The sequence below is a fragment of the Bufo bufo genome, chromosome 4 (assembly GCF_905171765.1).
Source record: "Bufo bufo chromosome 4, aBufBuf1.1, whole genome shotgun sequence".
Taxonomy (NCBI): Eukaryota; Metazoa; Chordata; class Amphibia; order Anura; family Bufonidae; genus Bufo; species Bufo bufo.
This window is the reverse complement of record NC_053392.1, coordinates 479920362-479940331: the sequence shown is the minus strand read 5'-3', so window position 1 is coordinate 479940331 and position 19970 is coordinate 479920362. Positions and strand designations below refer to the sequence as shown.

The 19970-nt window shown below is 44.5% G+C and overlaps 1 protein-coding gene across 2 annotated transcripts in view; it reads right to left on the bottom strand.

The window, feature by feature from the left end:
• The window catches only part of MTHFD1L (methylenetetrahydrofolate dehydrogenase (NADP+ dependent) 1 like), a 309383-nt gene that overhangs the window by 223209 nt on the left and 66204 nt on the right, over nt 1-19970 (bottom strand). For both annotated transcript variants that reach the window (XM_040429522.1, XM_040429523.1), the window contains exons 9-14: nt 13317-13390; nt 13137-13234; nt 4821-4994; nt 2776-2912; nt 1169-1215; nt 207-314 (exon numbers count right to left, since the gene is read on the bottom strand). In XM_040429522.1, coding sequence (XP_040285456.1) covers nt 207-314; nt 1169-1215; nt 2776-2912; nt 4821-4994; nt 13137-13234; nt 13317-13390 — 638 coding nt within the window. The remainder of the gene's footprint in view (nt 1-206; nt 315-1168; nt 1216-2775; nt 2913-4820; nt 4995-13136; nt 13235-13316; nt 13391-19970) is intronic.

The following is a 19970-nucleotide window of genomic DNA, read 5'->3' as shown; positions in this document are numbered from 1 at the left end:
GGTCATCTGCCAGGTAGACAATCAGGTGGGAGCTGCAGCCATGGAAAGTTTCTGCTGTTACTTGTAATATAAAATTACAAAAAGTAACTAATAAAATCAAGACAAAGATATGCCATATAAAAATAAAAAAAACTAGAATTTTTCCACTGCCCCATGGAGTATGCAACAGCTGAAAAGCCCCCTCCCTGGCGGTAAGTGCTAATCACCTTGTCTGACTGAGAGCTCTCATGCAGGATTCTTGCATCTATGGCAGCCGCCAGCAGATTATTGGCAGCCGTGATCGCGTGGATGTCTCCAGTTAAGTGCAAGTTAAACTGTAAAACAAAGGCCGTTACTGTACATAAGCGTCAAAAAAAACTGTTTCAATAACTTTATATATTTATTGGTCAGGTGTAAAAAGTAAAGGAATAAGTTATCAGCCTAAAAAGCCTATTTATTCTAAAATCAGATATAACATATGCACTATTTAAGTGTATGGTCTTAAAGGGGTTATCCAAGACCTATAATGGCCCCCCATATGCCCAGGCCCCTCACACAGATACTACTTACCTCGCTCACCAATAGCAGGCAGTGACTGGAACGAGCCTCCCTAGCATCGCGGGTGACGCTAGGGAGGCTCGTTCCAGTCACGGCCTGCTATCGGCTGTACAAAACTTTAAATGGAGTGGCGGTCAAGCATGCACCCTGCCACTGCAGTCTGTGGCACTGACCGTAGCTGTAGATGGCCATTTTTGTCAGTGCAGGAAAGTGGTGAGGCTGGCGGACAAACGCCACTTGCTCAAAATTTTCTGCGCAAGTGGTGTTTAAAAAGCTGCAGTTTGTGACTTACGCGATAAAAGGTGCCGTATTTTAATAAGTCTGCCCCTATGTTACTCCTGGATGAGTTCTAGAAAGAGCAAATGAAACCAAGGACAAAAAAAAACTACTATATGGTTTAGGAAATTTATATTTTTGGAAATCCTGACTGCGTACATATTTTACGCAGTTATTCTCCTGATACAAGCGCTCTATTCTCAGCGTGCATCCAGCGTATGGACCTCCCACTACACAATATATTTTTCAGACAACATGAATCCTTTACAAATACATGAAAAAGTTATCAATCCTTGTATGAAAGAGATGAACATCTGATTGCAAAAAACATACTAAATATTGTTTAAGGCCATACCTCTTCCATAGGAATAACTTGAGCATATCCACCCCCTGCAGCTCCACCTAAAACATGAAAAGGGTCACTTATGAGAGCACTGCTGCCTGCATTCGTTTCACACGCTGTCTTTCAACATTTCCAGGACAGATAATTAGTAAAATGCATGGTGGACGTAATGAAACGATAAACAAGATCGAAGGCAGCGAATATCATTGACCTGGACAAGCAAGCAATCCAGTACACAAGCCCTGTGAAACGTTAGAGCAAAGCATGCTGGGAACAGGAGGCTGATGAAAACAGGAAATTCTGCAAGTAAACATCCTGCCAGAATGCAGTGATGCTGAGAAAGGGGAAGGAAAAGGCTGACAAAAAATGGGGTATATGGGGGAAAAAATCTGCAGTGTTGTGGGTACATTGGGCAGAAAAAACTAATTAGGGATGAGTGAACTTCATATTTTGAAGTTCGGGTTGGGGTACAAGCTGAATTACATTATGGATTCAGTTACCACGGACCATAACGCAATTCCATGATGGAATGCATAACAGAATGCCTCTAAAAGGCATCATTCCATCATAATAAAAGTCTATGGCCTGCATAACTGATCCATCCGGTTTCTGTTATCCTCTCCTGCATAGCCGCTGTATTTATATGCAGCAATCTCCTCCACAGTATAGGGAGGAGCGATCGCCAATACCATCCCCATACAGAATCATTTTTTGCCGGTAGCACAGGCTGTTTAGACAACACAACATGCCGCCGGTAAATGATGATTTAGTTTTCCGCACAAACAATCTTATGTTTTGTTCGTTCATCAGGTAATCAGCGGCACCTTTACACCAGCAGATTATCCTACGAACGCTTGTTAGTGATGATCTGCCCAATGCTCGACCAGTGTCATGTGGTCTCTGTCAATGATTTATCTCCCTCAAAAGGGTCACCAAGTTATTATAAAACTTTTGATATGGTCTAATGCAGGCATGCTCAACCTGCGGCCCTCCAGCTGTTGCAAAACTACAACTCCCAGCATGCCCGAACAGCTTACAGCAGGGCATGGTGGAAGTTGTAGTTTTACAACAGCTGGAGGGCCGCAGGTTGAGCATCCCTGGTCTAAAGCATAAAGACATGCTTTGATCGGAAGGGGTTCCAGCACTCATACCTCGACCAATCACCAGAACGAGGCGAGAGAAGCGCTAGCATATCGCACTCTCTTCACTGCAGGGGATGAAATAAAGAGGGGCCTATACACTTTTACTGAGTCCATCTTGCTTCCTCTCCTGCAGAGAGAAGAGAGCACAAGACACAAGCTCTCCCCTTGTTCTAGTCTCAGCGCTCAGACCCCAACTGACCAAACATTTTGATAGATCTCGAACACATATCAAAAGTGTTAGGAAAACTCATTGACCCTTTATGAACAAAACCATGTTGAAATCAACAGTCCAATTCTTCCTTCCCCTGACATGTCCTGTGGGGGAAAGCCAGGACACCCATATCAGATGGTTGGTCGTTCAGCTAAGATTAATCTCATGTGTATGTGCCCCAGTACTCTGAATCCAGTACTTTGTCGTTATCCTACAAGAAAATAAGTAAAAAAAAAAAAGGGAAAGAAGAACTCTATAAAGTTTACCTTTGACTCCAAATGTGGGTCCTTGTGAAGGCTGTCTCAGACACGCAAAGGAATTGATGTTTTTATGAGCGGTCAGGGCCTGCACCAGCCCAATGGTAACTGTACTTTTGCCTTCCCCAAGAGGTGTCGGTGTTATACTGATTGGGTAAAACAAAAGCAAGACAGGAAGAGATTTTTTTGAATGTCTAAAAGATCTACAAGCATTTTGCGGAACGGAATTGCGGACCCACTCATTTCTATGGGGCAGCACGATGTGCTGCCCGGATACGGAATTGCGGACCCGCACAAAAAATAGAACATGTCCTATTCTTGTCCGCAATTGCGGACAAGAATAGGCATATTCTATTAGTGCCGGCGATGTGCGGTCCGCAAAATGTGGAACGCACATTGCCGTGTCCGTGTTTTGCGGATCCGCAAAACACGTTACAGACATTTGAATGGACCCTAAAGAAGACCTGGCCGGGCAACACACATGTCTTGCATTTAAACTGTTCAGCGTGACTCGGGAGTAAGAAATCAGCTATTATTCTGGCAAGAGATCCAAGAACAGAAATGAATTAAGACAGGGATTTTCCTGTAACCCCAAAAGCCGAGCCAGCATTTTGAAATAAACTATCTGACAAACAGGCTGCAGCAGGTCTGTCTCTTGCTACCCTTTAGATGTCCTAAGAATATTTTACTCTATCCTGGGACTTCAAAATCTGGAAATAACTTATAAAAGCATGACAATTCTTTGTACTCCACATAGCTATACAGAAAGGACTAGAATATAAAAAAATCCATCAAGGTAACAGAAATGCGAAGCAAACAAATCCAACTATATAACTAGTTTTAAAACTGAACATCATTTTCTAAAAGAAAAGGGGAAAAAAAAAAAAAAAAAAACACACAAGGGTCCAAATTACTCTTTAAGAGTCACAAGAATCCACAAGGCCTCGGAATTATAATAAGCAGTTCATCCAGCAAAGTCTTGTGGGAGTTTGGGTAATTAATTTCTAAAGTTATTTCTACTATTAAAAACTCGGTTTCACCAATACATTCTAATACCGTACGGACCGCTCGCTCCGTACAGTATTCTAATAAAGCTTTATGCGAATCTATTCGCTCATCCCCAATCAGCACTCCAGCTGTGGTGAAACTACGACTCCCAGCATGCACACTTTCTTAGCCGTTTTCAGAACTCCCATAGAAGTGAATGGAGCATGCTGGGAGTTGTAGTTTCACCACACCTGGAGTGCCGAAGGTTGCTGATCCCTGTCCTAGTCAGCCACTTTAGTCTGACATGCTGCTGGTGGGACCACACCTACAGAGGAATAAACACCCACAATGCAGCCGATCATTATCTCAAAGGGGTTGTCACACAAAAAAAAACATTTTTCAAACCAGCACCTAAATCTGAAAACTTTTGTAATTGCAGGTAATTAAAAAATTTGTATAGCTACTAAGCTATTCACTGAACGCTATCTGTACAGCGCCACCTGCTGTCTGCTCTATTTCTACTTTCTCTAAACAAGGGCACATGCCCAGTTACATCCTTCAAGCAGAAAGAACACCCCCTGAATAAGGATTACGTCCCCTAAATTGACAGCAGGACATAAATCTAGCATGATCTCTGGATCCATGTGAGGTACAGGGCTGAAAGATATTGTCATGTATTACCAAGGGCTCATGCACATGACCGTATGTATTTTGAGGTCGGCAAAACAGGGATCCGCAAAAAATACAGACAGCGTCTGTGCGACATCAGTATTGAATCCCTTTTTCTTGCGGATCCAAAAAAAAAAAAAAAAAAAAAACACGGAACGGAAACAATTACATTCATGTTCATGAACCCTTAATGTGCGATTTTCATTTTTTACATTATTCATGGGATAACCCCTTTAAGGTTATGGTCGGCTTTACAGCGCTTGTGATGGTCACCCAGTCTTTACAGATATGCTGAAGTGATACAAGAAAATCAATTGGGCAAATTATTGGCAATCACATTCCAGGGAGCAACTGGCAAAAGCATTCACATGATGGAGGAAACCAGAGAAAATTCTTACCCAGCAACTAAGACATATTTTCCATTTGGCTGCTCTTTTAACCTCTCCAGAACAGACAGACGTACTTTGGCCTTCGTGTAGCCATACATTTCAAGTTCATCTGTAAGCAATCCTATCTCCTTGGCAAGCACGTCAATGGATTTTGGATTCTGTGCTCGGGAAATCTCAATATCGCTGCAAAAAAATAAAAAAGGAACAGACACATGCTTGATATAGACATTACAAGTAAGTACTGCTGTCTTCCTTCTCACGGGAAACTGTGCTTTAAGGGCCACACTCACAAATGTCTTCTGTCTGTCACTGTACATTGGCTGCAGTCACTGGAAAGGGTGGAGGGAACGTAAAAGTGGGGTTATGGAGGACCCCACGCGGTGTCCCCTATATTGTCTCAATGGAGCTGGTAGACTACACAACAGACCCTCAGACCTGGAATTAATATAATAGTATAATATAGTGACAGGTAGGGGTAAGATGGCCATATCTCAGGTCAAAGCCCACCAGAATTGGCAACTACCAGGGGTGGCCTGGGAACTTGAAGTGGGCCTGGAAACACCTAGAAGTGGCCCCAAGTTGTTAGAGGATTCAAACTGACGTAAGGCACGGGCAGCCAGCAATACTGTAGTACAGAACAAAAATACTGTTGCAGCAAAACCAAATACCAAAAATACTGCCGCTCATAGTATTCAACTGTATCAGCTTCCTGAAGATGGCAATACAGTTGAGTTCAGAAGGGCACCTGCACCAGGTGCACAAGTACCCGATCCTCCTAGCATTCATTAATGCTGATAGCATCAGATGGCAGCCATGAGGAGAGCTCAAATGGCCCCCTATGCATCAGCCCGCCAGGAAATTCTCTTGTAGGGACTATGGCCAGTCCACCCCTGGAAACTACCTAATGACCATGGCTGTCACCAAACTAACCTGACAGCAAATGTAGGTGGAAAAGGATAAGGCAGGCCAGATTTGAACAGGTGTGATACTTAATTCCCACAGGCACATTTCGGATCTGTAAAAACACTAGTAAAAGTAGCCTAAACCCACTTGCTTACTCAGTCCACTGCATGTTGGTATGATTCAAATTAATACAAAAAGACTGTTGTAAGTGAACTTTCACCTTGTACCATACAAATAACAGTAAGTGACTGCAAGCACGAATAATGTCAACAATAAATCAGCCAAATAAAAAGAGAACTGAGGGAGCCATTATAAGCTGGCTGTAGGATATCAGGAAATTTAAAAGACCAAATATTTACACAGATTGTTTTAGAAGACCCAACAAGCAATTTGGAAAGAGGAACATTATTGTAGAGTAACCATCAACGTTTGGACCAATAGGCCTTAAAGGGAACCAGTCACCTCCTAAACACATTTTAAACCAACATCATTACCTTACAGTAGCCCCCAGTGTGTTCCTAATAAGGTTTTTCATTCCTCCACTGGTTGTTGTATACTTTATAAAAACGCTGTTTTAATCTGTGTTTTCGCTATCCTCAGAGTCCGCTTGTAGTCAAGGGGGAAGCGGCCTCCTTGCTTCAAGTCAAGCAAAGCCCACCCCTTACCCGTTCTCCCTTCACTGCAAGTCTTTTTAACGGTCTACATGATAAATGTAATTTACTGAAATGAGACAACCCCTATCAGACACAGCATTCGGCTACTTTCACACCTGCGCTAGGTGCGGTTCCGTCTGATATCTGCACAGACGGATCCGCACCTATAAATGCAAATAATGGTATCTGTTCAGTGCGGATCCGTCTGCATAACAGCTTTTTCAGATCTGAGTTTTCACGATCGTGAAAACTGAGATCCAACAGTATATTCGAACACAGAGGCGTTCCCATGGTGATGGGGACGCTTCAAGTTAGAATATACTAAGAACTGTGTACATAACTGCCCCCTGCTGCCTGGCAGCACCCGATCTCTTACATGGAACTGTGATCCGCACAATTAACCCTTCAAGTGCCACACCTGAGGGGTTAATTGTGCGTATCTCAGCCCCCTGATCGGGTGCTGCCAGGCAGCAGGGGCCAGACCCGCCTCCTTCCCCAGTATTAAAAGCATTGGTGACCAGTGCGGCCCCCCCCTCCCTCCCCAGTATTAAAAGCATTGGTGGCCCACAATGTTGGATAAAATCAAGGCATGGTGCAAGCTACCGCTATCTGAAATTGGGAGGAGTAACCTTCTTAAAATGATTCTCATGCCCAAACTCATGTACATATTGCATAATTCCCCGGTATGGATTCCTCGCAGAATATTCATAAAGATTGATAGGTTGTTTAGAGATTTGATTTGGCGCCATAAAAAAAGCACGGATTGGGCTGGACACTCTGCAGAGGGGAAAAGAGGAGGGAGGGCTAGCAGTACCGAATGCATGGTTGTATTACATCTCGGCCCAGCTGCAGCAGTTGAGGGGATGGGGAAGAACTCCTGGAGATGTTGCCTCCGCCAGATTGGTGGCACATATTATTGGGCACAGTTCTCCGGTGGCTCTATTGGAAAATAGCGGAATTGTAGGTAAGCTGTCGGGGCACCCCACACTTTTTATGATGTATAAGGTTTGGCAAAAAAGCCGGGCGCTGTTATCAGTACAGGGGTTTACACAGTTTTCTCCTATCTGGAGGAATCCGCACCTTCCTGAAATATTCCAGTTAGATGGCTTTTCACCCTCGGAGCGCAAAAGAGTGAGATATCAATCTCAACTTCAGAGTGCTGCTGTTTTCAAGTCCTTTGAACAGCTGAGAAATGAATTTGGTCTCCCGCACTCGGCCTTCTATCAATTTTTACAACTTCGTCATGCCTTTCAGACACAGGCTAAATCTGTGTCGTTGAAATGCACTGTGGTCCCGTTGTTTCAGCAACTCCTCACAAGCAGCTCCTCGAGCGGTCTGATATCCTCTATCTATAGGAACTTGTATGTGAAGTCATTGAAGCAAGGGGTCTTAGCAGTCAAATCTAAATGGGAAAGGGAGGTCGGGCCGATCTCAGAAGAGCAGTGGAAATCGCTTTTGGCGCTCACTCCACAATTGTCAGTCTGCGAGGGGCAGCGCATGTCCCAGTTTTTTTTTTTTTAAATCAAATCGTTTTTATTAAACAATAAATACATAATAAAACATAAAACAATACGTTGTGTTTTCTTTTCTTTACATTATCCACCGTGTGGAATCAGTGAACAACAGTAATCATAAATATATCACCACTCAGTTTTAACACGAATCCATACAATACGTGTACACTTGCTAAAACAAATATTTTAGACATAGAATTACCATAACTTAACCTTCCCAACCTCCCTCCCCCCCTTACCCTGCCCCAACCCCCCCAACCCTAACAGCGGTCTTGACCGTCACAAGCCTATATAACCACATGGGTATGAGATAACCATTCACTCCACATTTTATCAAACTTCTGAGGACACCCTCTCTTCACATACACCCCTTTTTCAAGTATCAGCATGTCATGCACCTTCCGTTCAAACTCACTCAGTGTAGGCGGACTTCCCTGGATCCACCTCATAGCAATCAGTTTCCTGGCCACATACAGCAACCTCCCCACAGCTACCTTAACCGGTTCAGTCCCTCCAATTTCAGACACATACCCCAGAATACACACCTTCGGATCTTTTTGAATTTTCAATGTCAGTTTACTATTAATCATATTTCTAACTTCCTCCCAATAATTACCAACTACTGGACAAGACCACAGCATATGCATTAAGTCTGCACCATCTTCCATACACTTTGGGCACTTGTCATCACTTCTTACTCCTATCTTTTTCAGGAACACCGGTGTTTTGTACACTCTATGTATGATAAATAGTTGGGACAGTTTGCCCTGTTCACTTAAGGACACCTTGGGGACTCCTTCCAATATATCTTCCCACTTATCCTTAGACATATCTCCCACGTCAGCCTCCCATTTTTTCATTCTTGAAAGCGGATATCCCTCTAAGAATTTTTCCAGTAAAAGAGTGTTACACCTGTGATATTAACCCTCTTTTTCCCCCACCTGTCGGAAGAACAAGCTTATGAACCACCTCTATTTGAGCTATCTCGCATCCTTTCCGCAACGTGACCTCAAGGGCATGTCTTATTTGAAGATATTTATAGAACCACTCCCTAGGGATATTAAATTCCTGCTGCAGTTTTGAAATGACTTACATATCTTGTCCTTAATTAATTGGCCAATTCTCGTCACTCCATAAGTTTCCCAGTTCCTAAGTCCTGGTATGGCAAATAGTTCTGGCAACAAGTGGTTCTTTCCAATAGGAGAAAGTTCACTAATACTTCCCACTCCTCTTAACAGCTTCACTTTTGCCCAAACTTTTTTCATAAGTTCAATAAGAGGGAGTTTATCCCTCCCTGCATGCATTCCTGAGCCTTCTAGAATGCCCATGAGGTCACGACTGCCCAGCCAATGCTGCAATATCTGCCCAGTCATGTCGGTGCTTGTAGATCAATCCATCCCTTAAAATGCTAACATTGGGAAGCCAAAAATAAATCCATGCGTTAGGGACAGCCAGGCCCCCTTCCGACTTAGAATACTGTAATGTCTCCAGTTTGATCCTAGCCTGTCCATACTTCCAAGTAAGATCTCTAAATATAGAGTGGATTTTCTTGAATCTATCCAGAGGGATCCAAATTGGAGCATTATTCAGTATATATAGCAACTGGGGCATCATAACCATTTTTAAAAGATTAACTCTACCTACCACCGAAAAAGAGTCTACACCATGACCTCACTTTAAGCCTAAAAGTAGCCAGCAATGGAGACAGATTAAGTTCTTCAAAATCCAATAGCCTCGGTGTTATATGTAATCCCAGATATTTAAATTTATCCACCCAGGGCACCAAACTATCTACTTGTCTGCCTGCCAATCAATTGGCATCAAAGAGGATTTTTGCCAGTTTATCCGCAGTCCAGAAAAGCTACCAAATCTGTCAATCAATGCCATGGCCGCATCCAGAGACGCACCAGTATCGCCCATGAAAAGTAGAGTATCAGCGTACATAGCCACTTTATTGTGCAGCCCACCGTATCTAAACCCCTCTATACTTGTTGATAAACGAATATGTGCCGCAAGCGGCTCTATTGCAAGAGCAAACAATAAGGGCGACAATGGGCATCCCTGCCTGGAGCCCCTGGCAAGGGGAAAACAGTCTGACAACCCTCCATTAGCTCTAATTCTCGCCTTAGGACTAGAATACAGAACTGTACCCACTGAATGAACCGCTCACCAAAGCCCATAGTTCTCAGGACCCCCCACAAATACCTCCATTCCACACTGTCAAACGCCTTAGCGGCGTCAAGCGCCTTAGCGGCGTCAAGCGCAAGCAAGGCCCTGTCTCCACTGTTATGTCCCAGTTGTTTTTAATACACGGGTGTATAGGACGCCAGAGTTTTTATGCCGGATAGGTGTTCGGGAGGGTGCGGATTGTCCTAGATGTGGCAGGAGTCCTGCATCCTTGTTACACATGTTCTGGGATTGTGCGGAGCTCCGGAACTTTTGGTCCGCGGTTTTAGCCCTAATAAAAGACGCATATAATATTGCAGTCCCGCCTGGTCCGAGAGCGTGTGTGGTCGGGATATTAGACATCAAAAATCGTCATCATCGTTTGGGAGTACAGCGTCTACTATTTCAAGCTAGGAAACTCATAGCTAGATTTTGGCTTAGACCTCAATCTCCGACTAGGGGAGAATTCCTCAATAGAATGTCAGATATATTACGCTTAGAGAAAAGTGTGTATGTTAAAAGAAACTGTGCTGGGAAGTATGACAAAATATGGGATAACTTGGAGAAATGCAGGCTACAGTGTCCGGTTTAGCCTTTCCTCGTAGTTGGACTACGGGGTAGGAAGAGGCGCAGTATTGGTTTGGATAGGCTCTCTATCTCCTCTATCCTAATTTACTCTGGATGTATGCTGTATGCAGGTATGTAGTACTACGCAGGTCGGGTGTGCAGAGGTCTGATACACAGACAGGAGGTGTACACCAATGGATGTGCCTTTGACATGTTAAAAAAAGATGTCCAATCTTGGAGTTTGGACCCGCTCCATCGCTTGGGTAGGGGGGGGGGGGGGACTGGGCTTTAGTTGGGTAGGGAGGGTGGGTTTCCTGTTGATAAATTATTGAATGGGAAATGTGGTTCTGTACCAGATTTTGTAACTAGAATACGTGATTTTATGTGCTTCTTGTACCATGGATTATGTTACTTGTGATACTTATGTAAGTAACTATCTGTCCGATCATGTAATGCTATGGTATTTTTGTCATCTACTGTTGCATGTATGCTGTACAGACTGTCTTCCTTTGTTTTTTTGTGATTTTTTGAAAAACCAAATAAAAATTATCTGATTTTAAAAAAAAAAGCATTGGTGGCCAGTGCGGCCCTCCCTCCCCAGTATTAAAAGCATTGGTGGCCAGTGCGGCCCCCCCCCCCCTCCCTCCCCAGTATTAAAAGCATTGGTGGCCAGTGCGGCCCCCCCCCCCCCCCCCCCCCCAGTATTAAAAACATTGGTGGCCAGTGCGGCCCCCCCCCCCCCCCCCCCCCCAGTATTAAAGGCATTGGTGGCCAGTGCGGCCCCCCCCCCCCCACCCTCCCCAGTATTAAAGGCATTGGTGGCCAGTGCGGCCCTCCCTCCCCAGTATTAAAAGCATTGGTGGCCAGTGCGGCCTCCCCCAGTATTAAAATCATTGGTGGCCACCCTATAGAATCTCTGTTTATTGATAAGTTTAAGACATGGAAGTCCTTACCGCTATCCGTGATGGGGAGACTAAAATTTAGTTAAAATGATACTGCTCCCTAAGGGCCTCCTGTCCTCCTGTCACATGCATGTGCTCCGGTATCCAAAGCATTTTTCGACAGACTGCACTGGCCACCAATGCTTTTAATACTGGGGAGGGAGGGGGGTCTGGCCCCTGCTGCCTGGCAGCACCCAATCTCTTACAGGGGGCTGAGATCCGCACAATTAACCCCTCAGGTGGGGTTAATTGTGCGGATCACAGCCCTCTGTAAGAGATCGGGTGCTGCCAGGGGGCAGTTATGTACACATTTCTTAGTATATTCTAACTTGAAGCTTCCCCATCACTATGGGAACGCCTCTGTGTTAGAATATACTGTCGGATCTGAGTTTTCACAATCTAACTCAAATCCGATGGTATATTCTAACAGAGGCGTTCTCATGGTGATGGGGATGCTTCAAGTTAAAATATACCATTGGATTGGAGAAAACTCTGATCCGATGGTATTTTAATAGAGACTCCTGACTTTACATTGAAAGTCAATGGGGGACGGATCCGTTTACAATTGCACCAATATTGTGTCAATGTAAACTGATCCGTCCCCATTGACTTACATTGTAAGTCAGGACGGATCCGTTCGGCTCTGCACTGCCAGGCGGACACCAAAACGCTGCAAGCAGCGTTTTGGTGTCCGCCTCCAGAGCGGAATGGAGGCGGAACGGAGCCAAACTGATGCATTCCGAATGGATCCTCATCCATTCAGAATACATTGGGACTGAACTGATCTGTTTTGGGCCGCTTGTGAGAGTATTGAAACGGATCTCACAGGCGGACCCTGAAACGCCAGTGTGAAAATAGCCTAAGATGTTGCAGAAAAGGGCTTTGAAACCAGCAGATTTTCACAGATTCCAAAAAGGGAAGTACACTCTGCTACATCCATAGCTTTGCAGGTCACGGTCACCTCTCCAAAGAACAAGATAATATACTATATTAAGGACACTTAAAGAGAAATTCAGACTTTCAGGCTTCAGTGGGTTACTTGTCTGGAACAAGCAGGTTCCTCCGTGACTACCTTTTCACTGATTTTAAAAAGGTTGTCTGAGATCAATACTGAGGACCTATCCTCTGGAGCCCACTGATCAGCTGTTTGAGAAGGCACCAGCACCCCTTTGAGCGCCACTGCCTTCTCTCATAGTATAGTGGCTGTGCTTGGTATCGCGCTCAGCCCCATTCACTTCTATGGGGCTGAGCTGCTCCTAGGAGACGTGACGTCACTCGGCCTAGGGAAAGCTGCGATAAGGCCGTGATACTGGAGGTCAGAACACTGCAGACCAGATACGGATGACCTATCCTGAGGATAGGTCATTAGTATTAAAATCTCAGAAAACCACTTTAAGTGGGAGGTGACTACAGTCTGTAGTTCTACTGTACTCAACTTACATTACCATACTGTTCTGTGGAGTGCCATTAGAAACCAGTTTACGTGTGACAGGGTTTCCTATAACCGCTATAGACTAGAGCTACAGTTTGCAGGTAAATTCATTCTTACTCTTACATTCCATAACATTGATAACCGCATACCTGGGTACAGGGGACAGAGGCTGCAACTTTAAGCAATGAAGATTCCACAATTTGTACTTCTGAGCATCAAACCATCTCTTACTGCTTTCTGCTAAATTCTGAGGACAAAAGGACAAACTATAGTGAGTCTGTAGTCATGAGAAGACCGGGGTAGACGAACTCATTACACCGTATACTGACCTTCAGCCTCAGGGCAGCAGCCACCGGTCCTACAGCTTGACCAGTTAATCCAGCACTGTTCAGTTCGGAACCATCTGAAGAAAAATCAAATATGTTAAATACAAAGTTTACATAAAATATACTAGACTAACAATATACTAGACTAACATACTGGTGCTTTACGACACAGCTAGAACTGGGGTCTATATTTGCACTGTACTCTATTGCAATCCTTGTTCGGATGCCCTATTCTGACCCCCCCTAATACCATCTTCTATATGTCCAGTAACTATGCTTGTTTCCACTTAAAGGGAACCTGTCACCGGGATTTTGTGTATAGAGCTGAGGACATGGGTTGCTAGCTGGCTGCTAGCACATCCGCAATATCCAGTCCCCATAGCTCTGTGTGCTTTTATGGTGTATAAAAAACGATTTGATACATATGCAAATTAACCTGAGATGAGTCAGAGCTTGAAAAATATGACTTCTCTGGTCACACAAGATAGATATGACTCTTATGTTAATTTGCATATGCATCAAATCGTGTTTTTTTTTACACAATAATAGCAGACAGAGCTATGGGGACTGGGTATTGTGGATGTGCTAGTGGCCATCTAGCAACCCGTGTCCTCAGCTCTATACCCAAAATCCCGGTGACAGGTTCCCTTTAATTGTCTGCTTTGAGGCTGTCCCTCACATGAGCTGTACTTACCTTATTTTTTGCCCCATAAAACACATTTTTTCACCAAAATTGGGGGAGAAATATTCCATTATGGAAGTGCTCATTCGTACCAGAGGACCAGGAAGCTGTGAAGGCTCTGTACACACCGCTTTCAGGTCCTCGGCTGGCAGCTGTGGCTGCGCAGTGTGAGGGCGCTCTGACACCACGGTGTGCGCGTCAGGTCACAGCACAGCTAACGGCAGGAAGAGTAGGAGCGCTGGAGGTGAGGAAAAGCAGCGTCCGGCGCAGGAGAGGGAAGTGGATTTTTTATTTTGTTTGACATGAGTCATATGGGGGCTAAAGAGGGTGCTGGGGGCTGATGAGAGGCATGGGGCTTTTATTGCAGGTCTGATTGGGGTGGTCTGATCTGAGGTCTTATTCGGGTCTTAACATTTAGGGTCTGAATGGGGCTGTCAGCTAAAGTCTGATTAACATTGGGGGTCTGACCTGAGGTCTAATGAAAAAATATTTTTCTTATTGTCCTCCTCTAAAACCTAGATGCGTCTTATGGGCTGAAAAATACGGTACCTACTCTTCTCCCATTTTAAATGTTTATCTACATGTATTTTAATTAATTTGAATAAAAGGATAAACTTTTTTTATAGTTGATATTTTTCTGGGCATCAACACCAGTGTTTCTAATAGGATTGGTTGTATTTCTACGTCTAGTTGTTGATAGGCCATTAGATCAACAGATAATGCAGCAGCACAGTCAGATGTGATGAACCGGGTGCAAAGTCCCCACAGAGGTCGGCTCTTCCTCCACGATATATATCAAACGAATGATGAGGCAGCACTTCCAGTATAGGGTAAACGGGTGTGGACCCCAAACTTTATTCAAGCGACGTTTAGGCCTGCTCAATGAGGCCTTTCTCAAGCTAAATAACAGTGCATATGACAGGGTATATATACCCAACAATCAATACAAATCAATTACAATCAGTGATTGGGCGTGACTCCAGTCAAGTCACGTGATCATTAACCATATGAATACATGACATAGGTGCATAATAAACAAACATTCTCATGTTGCAGGCATACAAACATTTCATAAGTGTTCATAGTAGTATCAAAACAGATAAAATAGAGGTAGATCTCTGTGCTTCAATTATAGAATAGAAAATGTATCCCTCTCTATTCAATATATTATTACCCATAGTGGACACTGTGCAGAAAGTGTTAGGTGCATATGGGGTTAAAAACATCAATAGTTGGTACAGCTGTACCTAATCATAAGTTAAAAACAAAAGACAGCTCACCACACTGACACTTGGTATCCGCCAGCATTGGCGTCCCCCCGTCGACGATGCGCATGCGCCGAGCCAGACCTCAATGGCCACGCCCCCCGACACAGCGGCGCTCACACGTGACCGCTCCATGGACCGCAGCGTCATCCCCTGGAGCGCACCGTTAGACACGCAGCTGTGAGGGGAGGGAGGCCAAGACATGTCACTCAGCGTCAGAGGCACAGCGCACGGGGGCGTGTTTTAGTGACCATGGTGATGAAAACAATCGGGAGACCTGCGGGCATATGCACTGTCGCCAGGACATATGTCAATGCGTGCGATCTGGATAGCAACGCACATACAGGAGCATATAGCTGGCCTATAGGATAGGCGATCTGACTCTGCAAAAACACAGAGTGACTGCCCACTCAACAATGGCCATCACTATTGCACCCCATTAATGAGTGGTTACAATGGGACACAATACCCATCTGTCCACACCTATAGCACCGATATGTGTATATCACCACCAGCTCACAAATATGAGGCAAGTGTGATCACACACTACATCAGTGCAGCAAGAATGACTGTCACATTTCAATAAAAATAGCGTGCACTATAGTGACAATCCAGGTAGTCAGTCGCAGTCCCGCTAGTCTCCACACAATGGTCACTATCACAATCTTGTATCCAAGGTCATTGGGCGGCTCCATCCAGTATGCAGACAAAGGCTCATCAAATTCATCAGAAGTCATCTAGGATAAATGAGAATAACATCAATATACATTGATAATCTAATCAGACATATTAGCACTGTTACATGTCTCCTATCCCAGACAGGGCGGTCAAGGACCCCCACGTCGGCGAGCGCAGCACCTATCCATCACCCACATAATTCCCATCTACATTCAGCATTAAGGCCGTCGGGCTTAAGTGTATGTAGCCTATGGATCCACATGATCTCACGTTGCTTAAGTAATCTTTCCCTGTTACCTCCCCGTTTCAGCGGGGGTATGTGATCAATCACCCTAAATTTAAGATCTTTCTCACCGTGCCCTGCCTCAATAAAGTGCTTAGGCACAGGGAGATCTCTCCTCTTTTGCCAAATCGAGTACCTGTGATAGTTCATTCTGGTCTTAACCTCACAAATAGTCTCCCCTACATAGAAAAGGTTGCAGGGGCAAGACAAGAGATAGATCACAAATGAACTATCACAGGTCAAGAAGTGCCGTATCTCAAATTGTTTCTTCAGTATCGGGTGAGTAAATTTATCTCCTTTTAACATATAGCTGCAGTTTACACAGCCTAAACAAGGGTAGCATCCATATTTCTTGCGACCAAGATAGGTCTGCACTGGGGCTTTACCCCCAGACACCTCAGCTTTAACTAGCTTGTCCCTCAGACTAGGGGCTCGCCTATAGAACATCAGGGGAGGTACGGCAAATTCTTTGACCTTTTTAAAGTTGCTATGTAATATTGGCCAGTGTTTTTTGATAGCATCTGCTACCTGATAGCTACCCTCAGTGAAAGTTGAGATGAAAGGCACTCCAATCTGTTTATTATTGTCCTTAGGGGTCCTAGATTCAAGCTCATCAAGTTGTCTGTGAACTAGTCTTCTAGGATAACCCCTATTGACAAACTTGTCCGCCATCTGCGACAATCTCATGTCACATATCTTGGGATCTTTAACTATACGTTGCATGCGGAGAAACTGGCTCCGTGGTAAGGTTTTGACCATGGACCGTGGGTGACAGCTCTCAAACTTCAGCAACTTATTGCAGTCCGTCGGTTTGGTGTATAAGTCTGTCACCAGTACCGTACCTTGTTTGATCACCATGGTATCCAAAAATTGGACCTGCTCGGTGGAGTGCGTCAGAGTAAACTATTTCTGGGTCTATTGCATTCAAGAAGGTGTGAAAACTGGCCAACTCACTTTCAGTGCCGTCCCAGATGACAAAAACATCGTCTATGTATCTCCACCACCCTCGTACCAAGCCGAAGTGGTGGGACACATAGACGTGTTCAGCCTCAAGGCCCGACATGAAAATGTTGGCGTAAGTCGGCGCCATATTCGAACCCATTGCGGTTCCCCGCTGTTGTAGAAAGTAGCCATCTTGGAAGGCAAAATAGTTATACCTTAACACTACACCGAGCAGGTCCAATATGAACTCCCTACATTCATCAGTGTACTGGGTGGAAGCCAGACATTTCCTGACTGCCTCTACACCCCTATCATGGTTGATAGAGGTGTAAAGGCTCACCACATCAAAAGAGACTAGCAGAGTCCTAGCCGTCACTTCTACATTAGCAATCCTATTCAGGAAGTCACCTGTGTCACGTATGTAGGATCTGGCTTCAACAGCAAACCTTCTCAATATCTTATCCAAGAAGATAGCTATGTTGGAAAACACAGACTCCCTCCCGGAGACGATGGGTCTCCCCGGGGGATTTTGTATACTCTTGTGAATTTTAGGTAACACATATCAATGGTGTTTTGGGATGTGTTATCAATAGATACTTGTAGAGTTTCATCGATTAAACCTCCTACTTTTGCTCTATCAAGTATACTAGTGATAACCTTCATCACATCAAATTTAGGGTCATGATTCAGCTGTCTATACACCAGGGGGTCTCCCAGCTGTCTCTGTATTTCTGAGACGTACCATTGGGTGTCCATCACAACAACGGCTCCCCCCTTATCGGCCGGTTTGACCGTGAGGGAGCCGTTGTAGCAAAGTTCACCCAATGCACTTATCTCGGCTGACTTCATATTAGGATGTTTAAGCCCTCTTTCAGACATAGTCTTTCAGATGCTCAATATCAGACCTCGCTGCATTGATAAATGCTACTATAGCTGGACATTTAATCTGCGGTGTGAAGTCACTCTTGGGGTGTAAACCCACACCACGAAGTGAGAGTTCACAGCCATGCTTGGTGTCGCCACCCATCATATGCTGGTCATGCTCAGAAAACCACACTTTTAACTTGATGCTTCTGAAAAATTTTTGCAAATCTACTTCAAGCTGATACCAATCAACTCCCACTGCAGGGCAAAAGGTTAACCCCTTAGATAGGAGCTCCGTTTGTGCATCAGTCAAAACATGGGAAGATATATTTACCACTATGGATTCCTTTTCCTTAGTGGTCGATTCCTTACATTCCGTTGTTCTTTTTCTCCATTTGTATTGTCTCTGTCCACCACGTCTGGTCCTTTTGGATCCATGGCGGGACCTAAAAAAAATCATCTTGCCGCTGTGCAATATGTATAGCTCCATCATCATTGGTAGATGCCATTCTCCTCCTAGAGTTGGTGTAGCTTTTTTTGTTACCACTGGAGTTACCATAGAACGGTTGTCTTCTTTGGCCTTTAGTATCTTGCCAGGTATACACATTACCCCGTCGGTAATCCTCTTCATCACGTAACCATTTTCGCCGTTTGATAGCCTCCTGTTCTCTCCTGAATTTCTCCAAATAAGCAGAGCAGTTGGTTAAGTAGGTGTCATAGTCCTGTACAGGGAGAGCCTCTTTAAGCTTATTGACAGCTTTATCAAGATGTTCCCGTATACCGCCCAATTCATATTGCAAAAATTCCAGGTTCAACAGTATCACATCCAGGGCATATTCGAAATCTGTGTGAATTTTTGTGCAAACTTACTGTCTGCTGGAAACAGGCTCGGCTTAAGCTGGGAGCACATACCCCTTGGTATTCTATGCGACTTGTAATATTCCGCTAGGGTTGCTTAATGTAACTCCATTGAAGCCAGCCTTTTACCATCAGCCTCATAGCCTTTCTTAAGCTCTGTGATAGATGGGGTGGATAGAAACGTGCAATCGCTCACCAAATCATGGAGGATCCTCTCCTCATCCTGTCTGGTATAGGAGAACACATCAAGCGGGTCCCTCTCAGACGAATCATGCATTTTTTCAGTGCTAAGCTGCTAAGTCCTTATATAAAAAAACAGATAATGCAGCAGCACAGTCAGATGTGATGAACCGGGTGCAAAGTCCCCACAGAGGTCGGCTCTTCCTCCACGATATATATCAAACGAATGATGAGGCAGCACTTCCGTTCTATGGTAACTCCAGTGGTAACAAAAAAAGCTACACCAACTCTAGGAGGAGAATGGCATCTACCAATGATGATGGAGCTATACATATTGCACAGCGGCAAGATGATTTTTTAGGTCCCGCCATGGATCCAAAAGGACCAGACGTGGTGGACAGAGACAATACAAATGGAGAAAAAGAACAACGGAATGTAAGGAATCGACCACTAAGGAAAAGGAATCCATAGTGGTAAATATATCTTCCCATGTTTTGACTGATGCACAAACGGAGCTCCTATCTAAGGGGTTAACCTTTTGCCCTGCAGTGGGAGTTGATTGGTATCAGCTTGAAGTAGATTTGCAAAAAATTTTCAGAAGCATCAAGTTAAAAGTGTGGTTTTCTGAGCATGACCAGCATATGATGGGTGGCGACACCGAGCATGGCTGTGAACTCTCACTTCGTGGTGTGGGTTTACACACCAAGAGTGACTTCACACCGCAGATTAAATGTCCAGCTATAGACGCATTTATCAATGCAGTGAGGTCTCATATTGAGCATCTGAAAGACTATGTCTGAAAGAGGGCTTAAACATCCTAATATGAAGTCAGCCGAGATAAGTGCATTGGGTGAACTTTGCAACAACGGCTCCCTCACGGTCAAACCGGCCGATAAGGGGGGAGC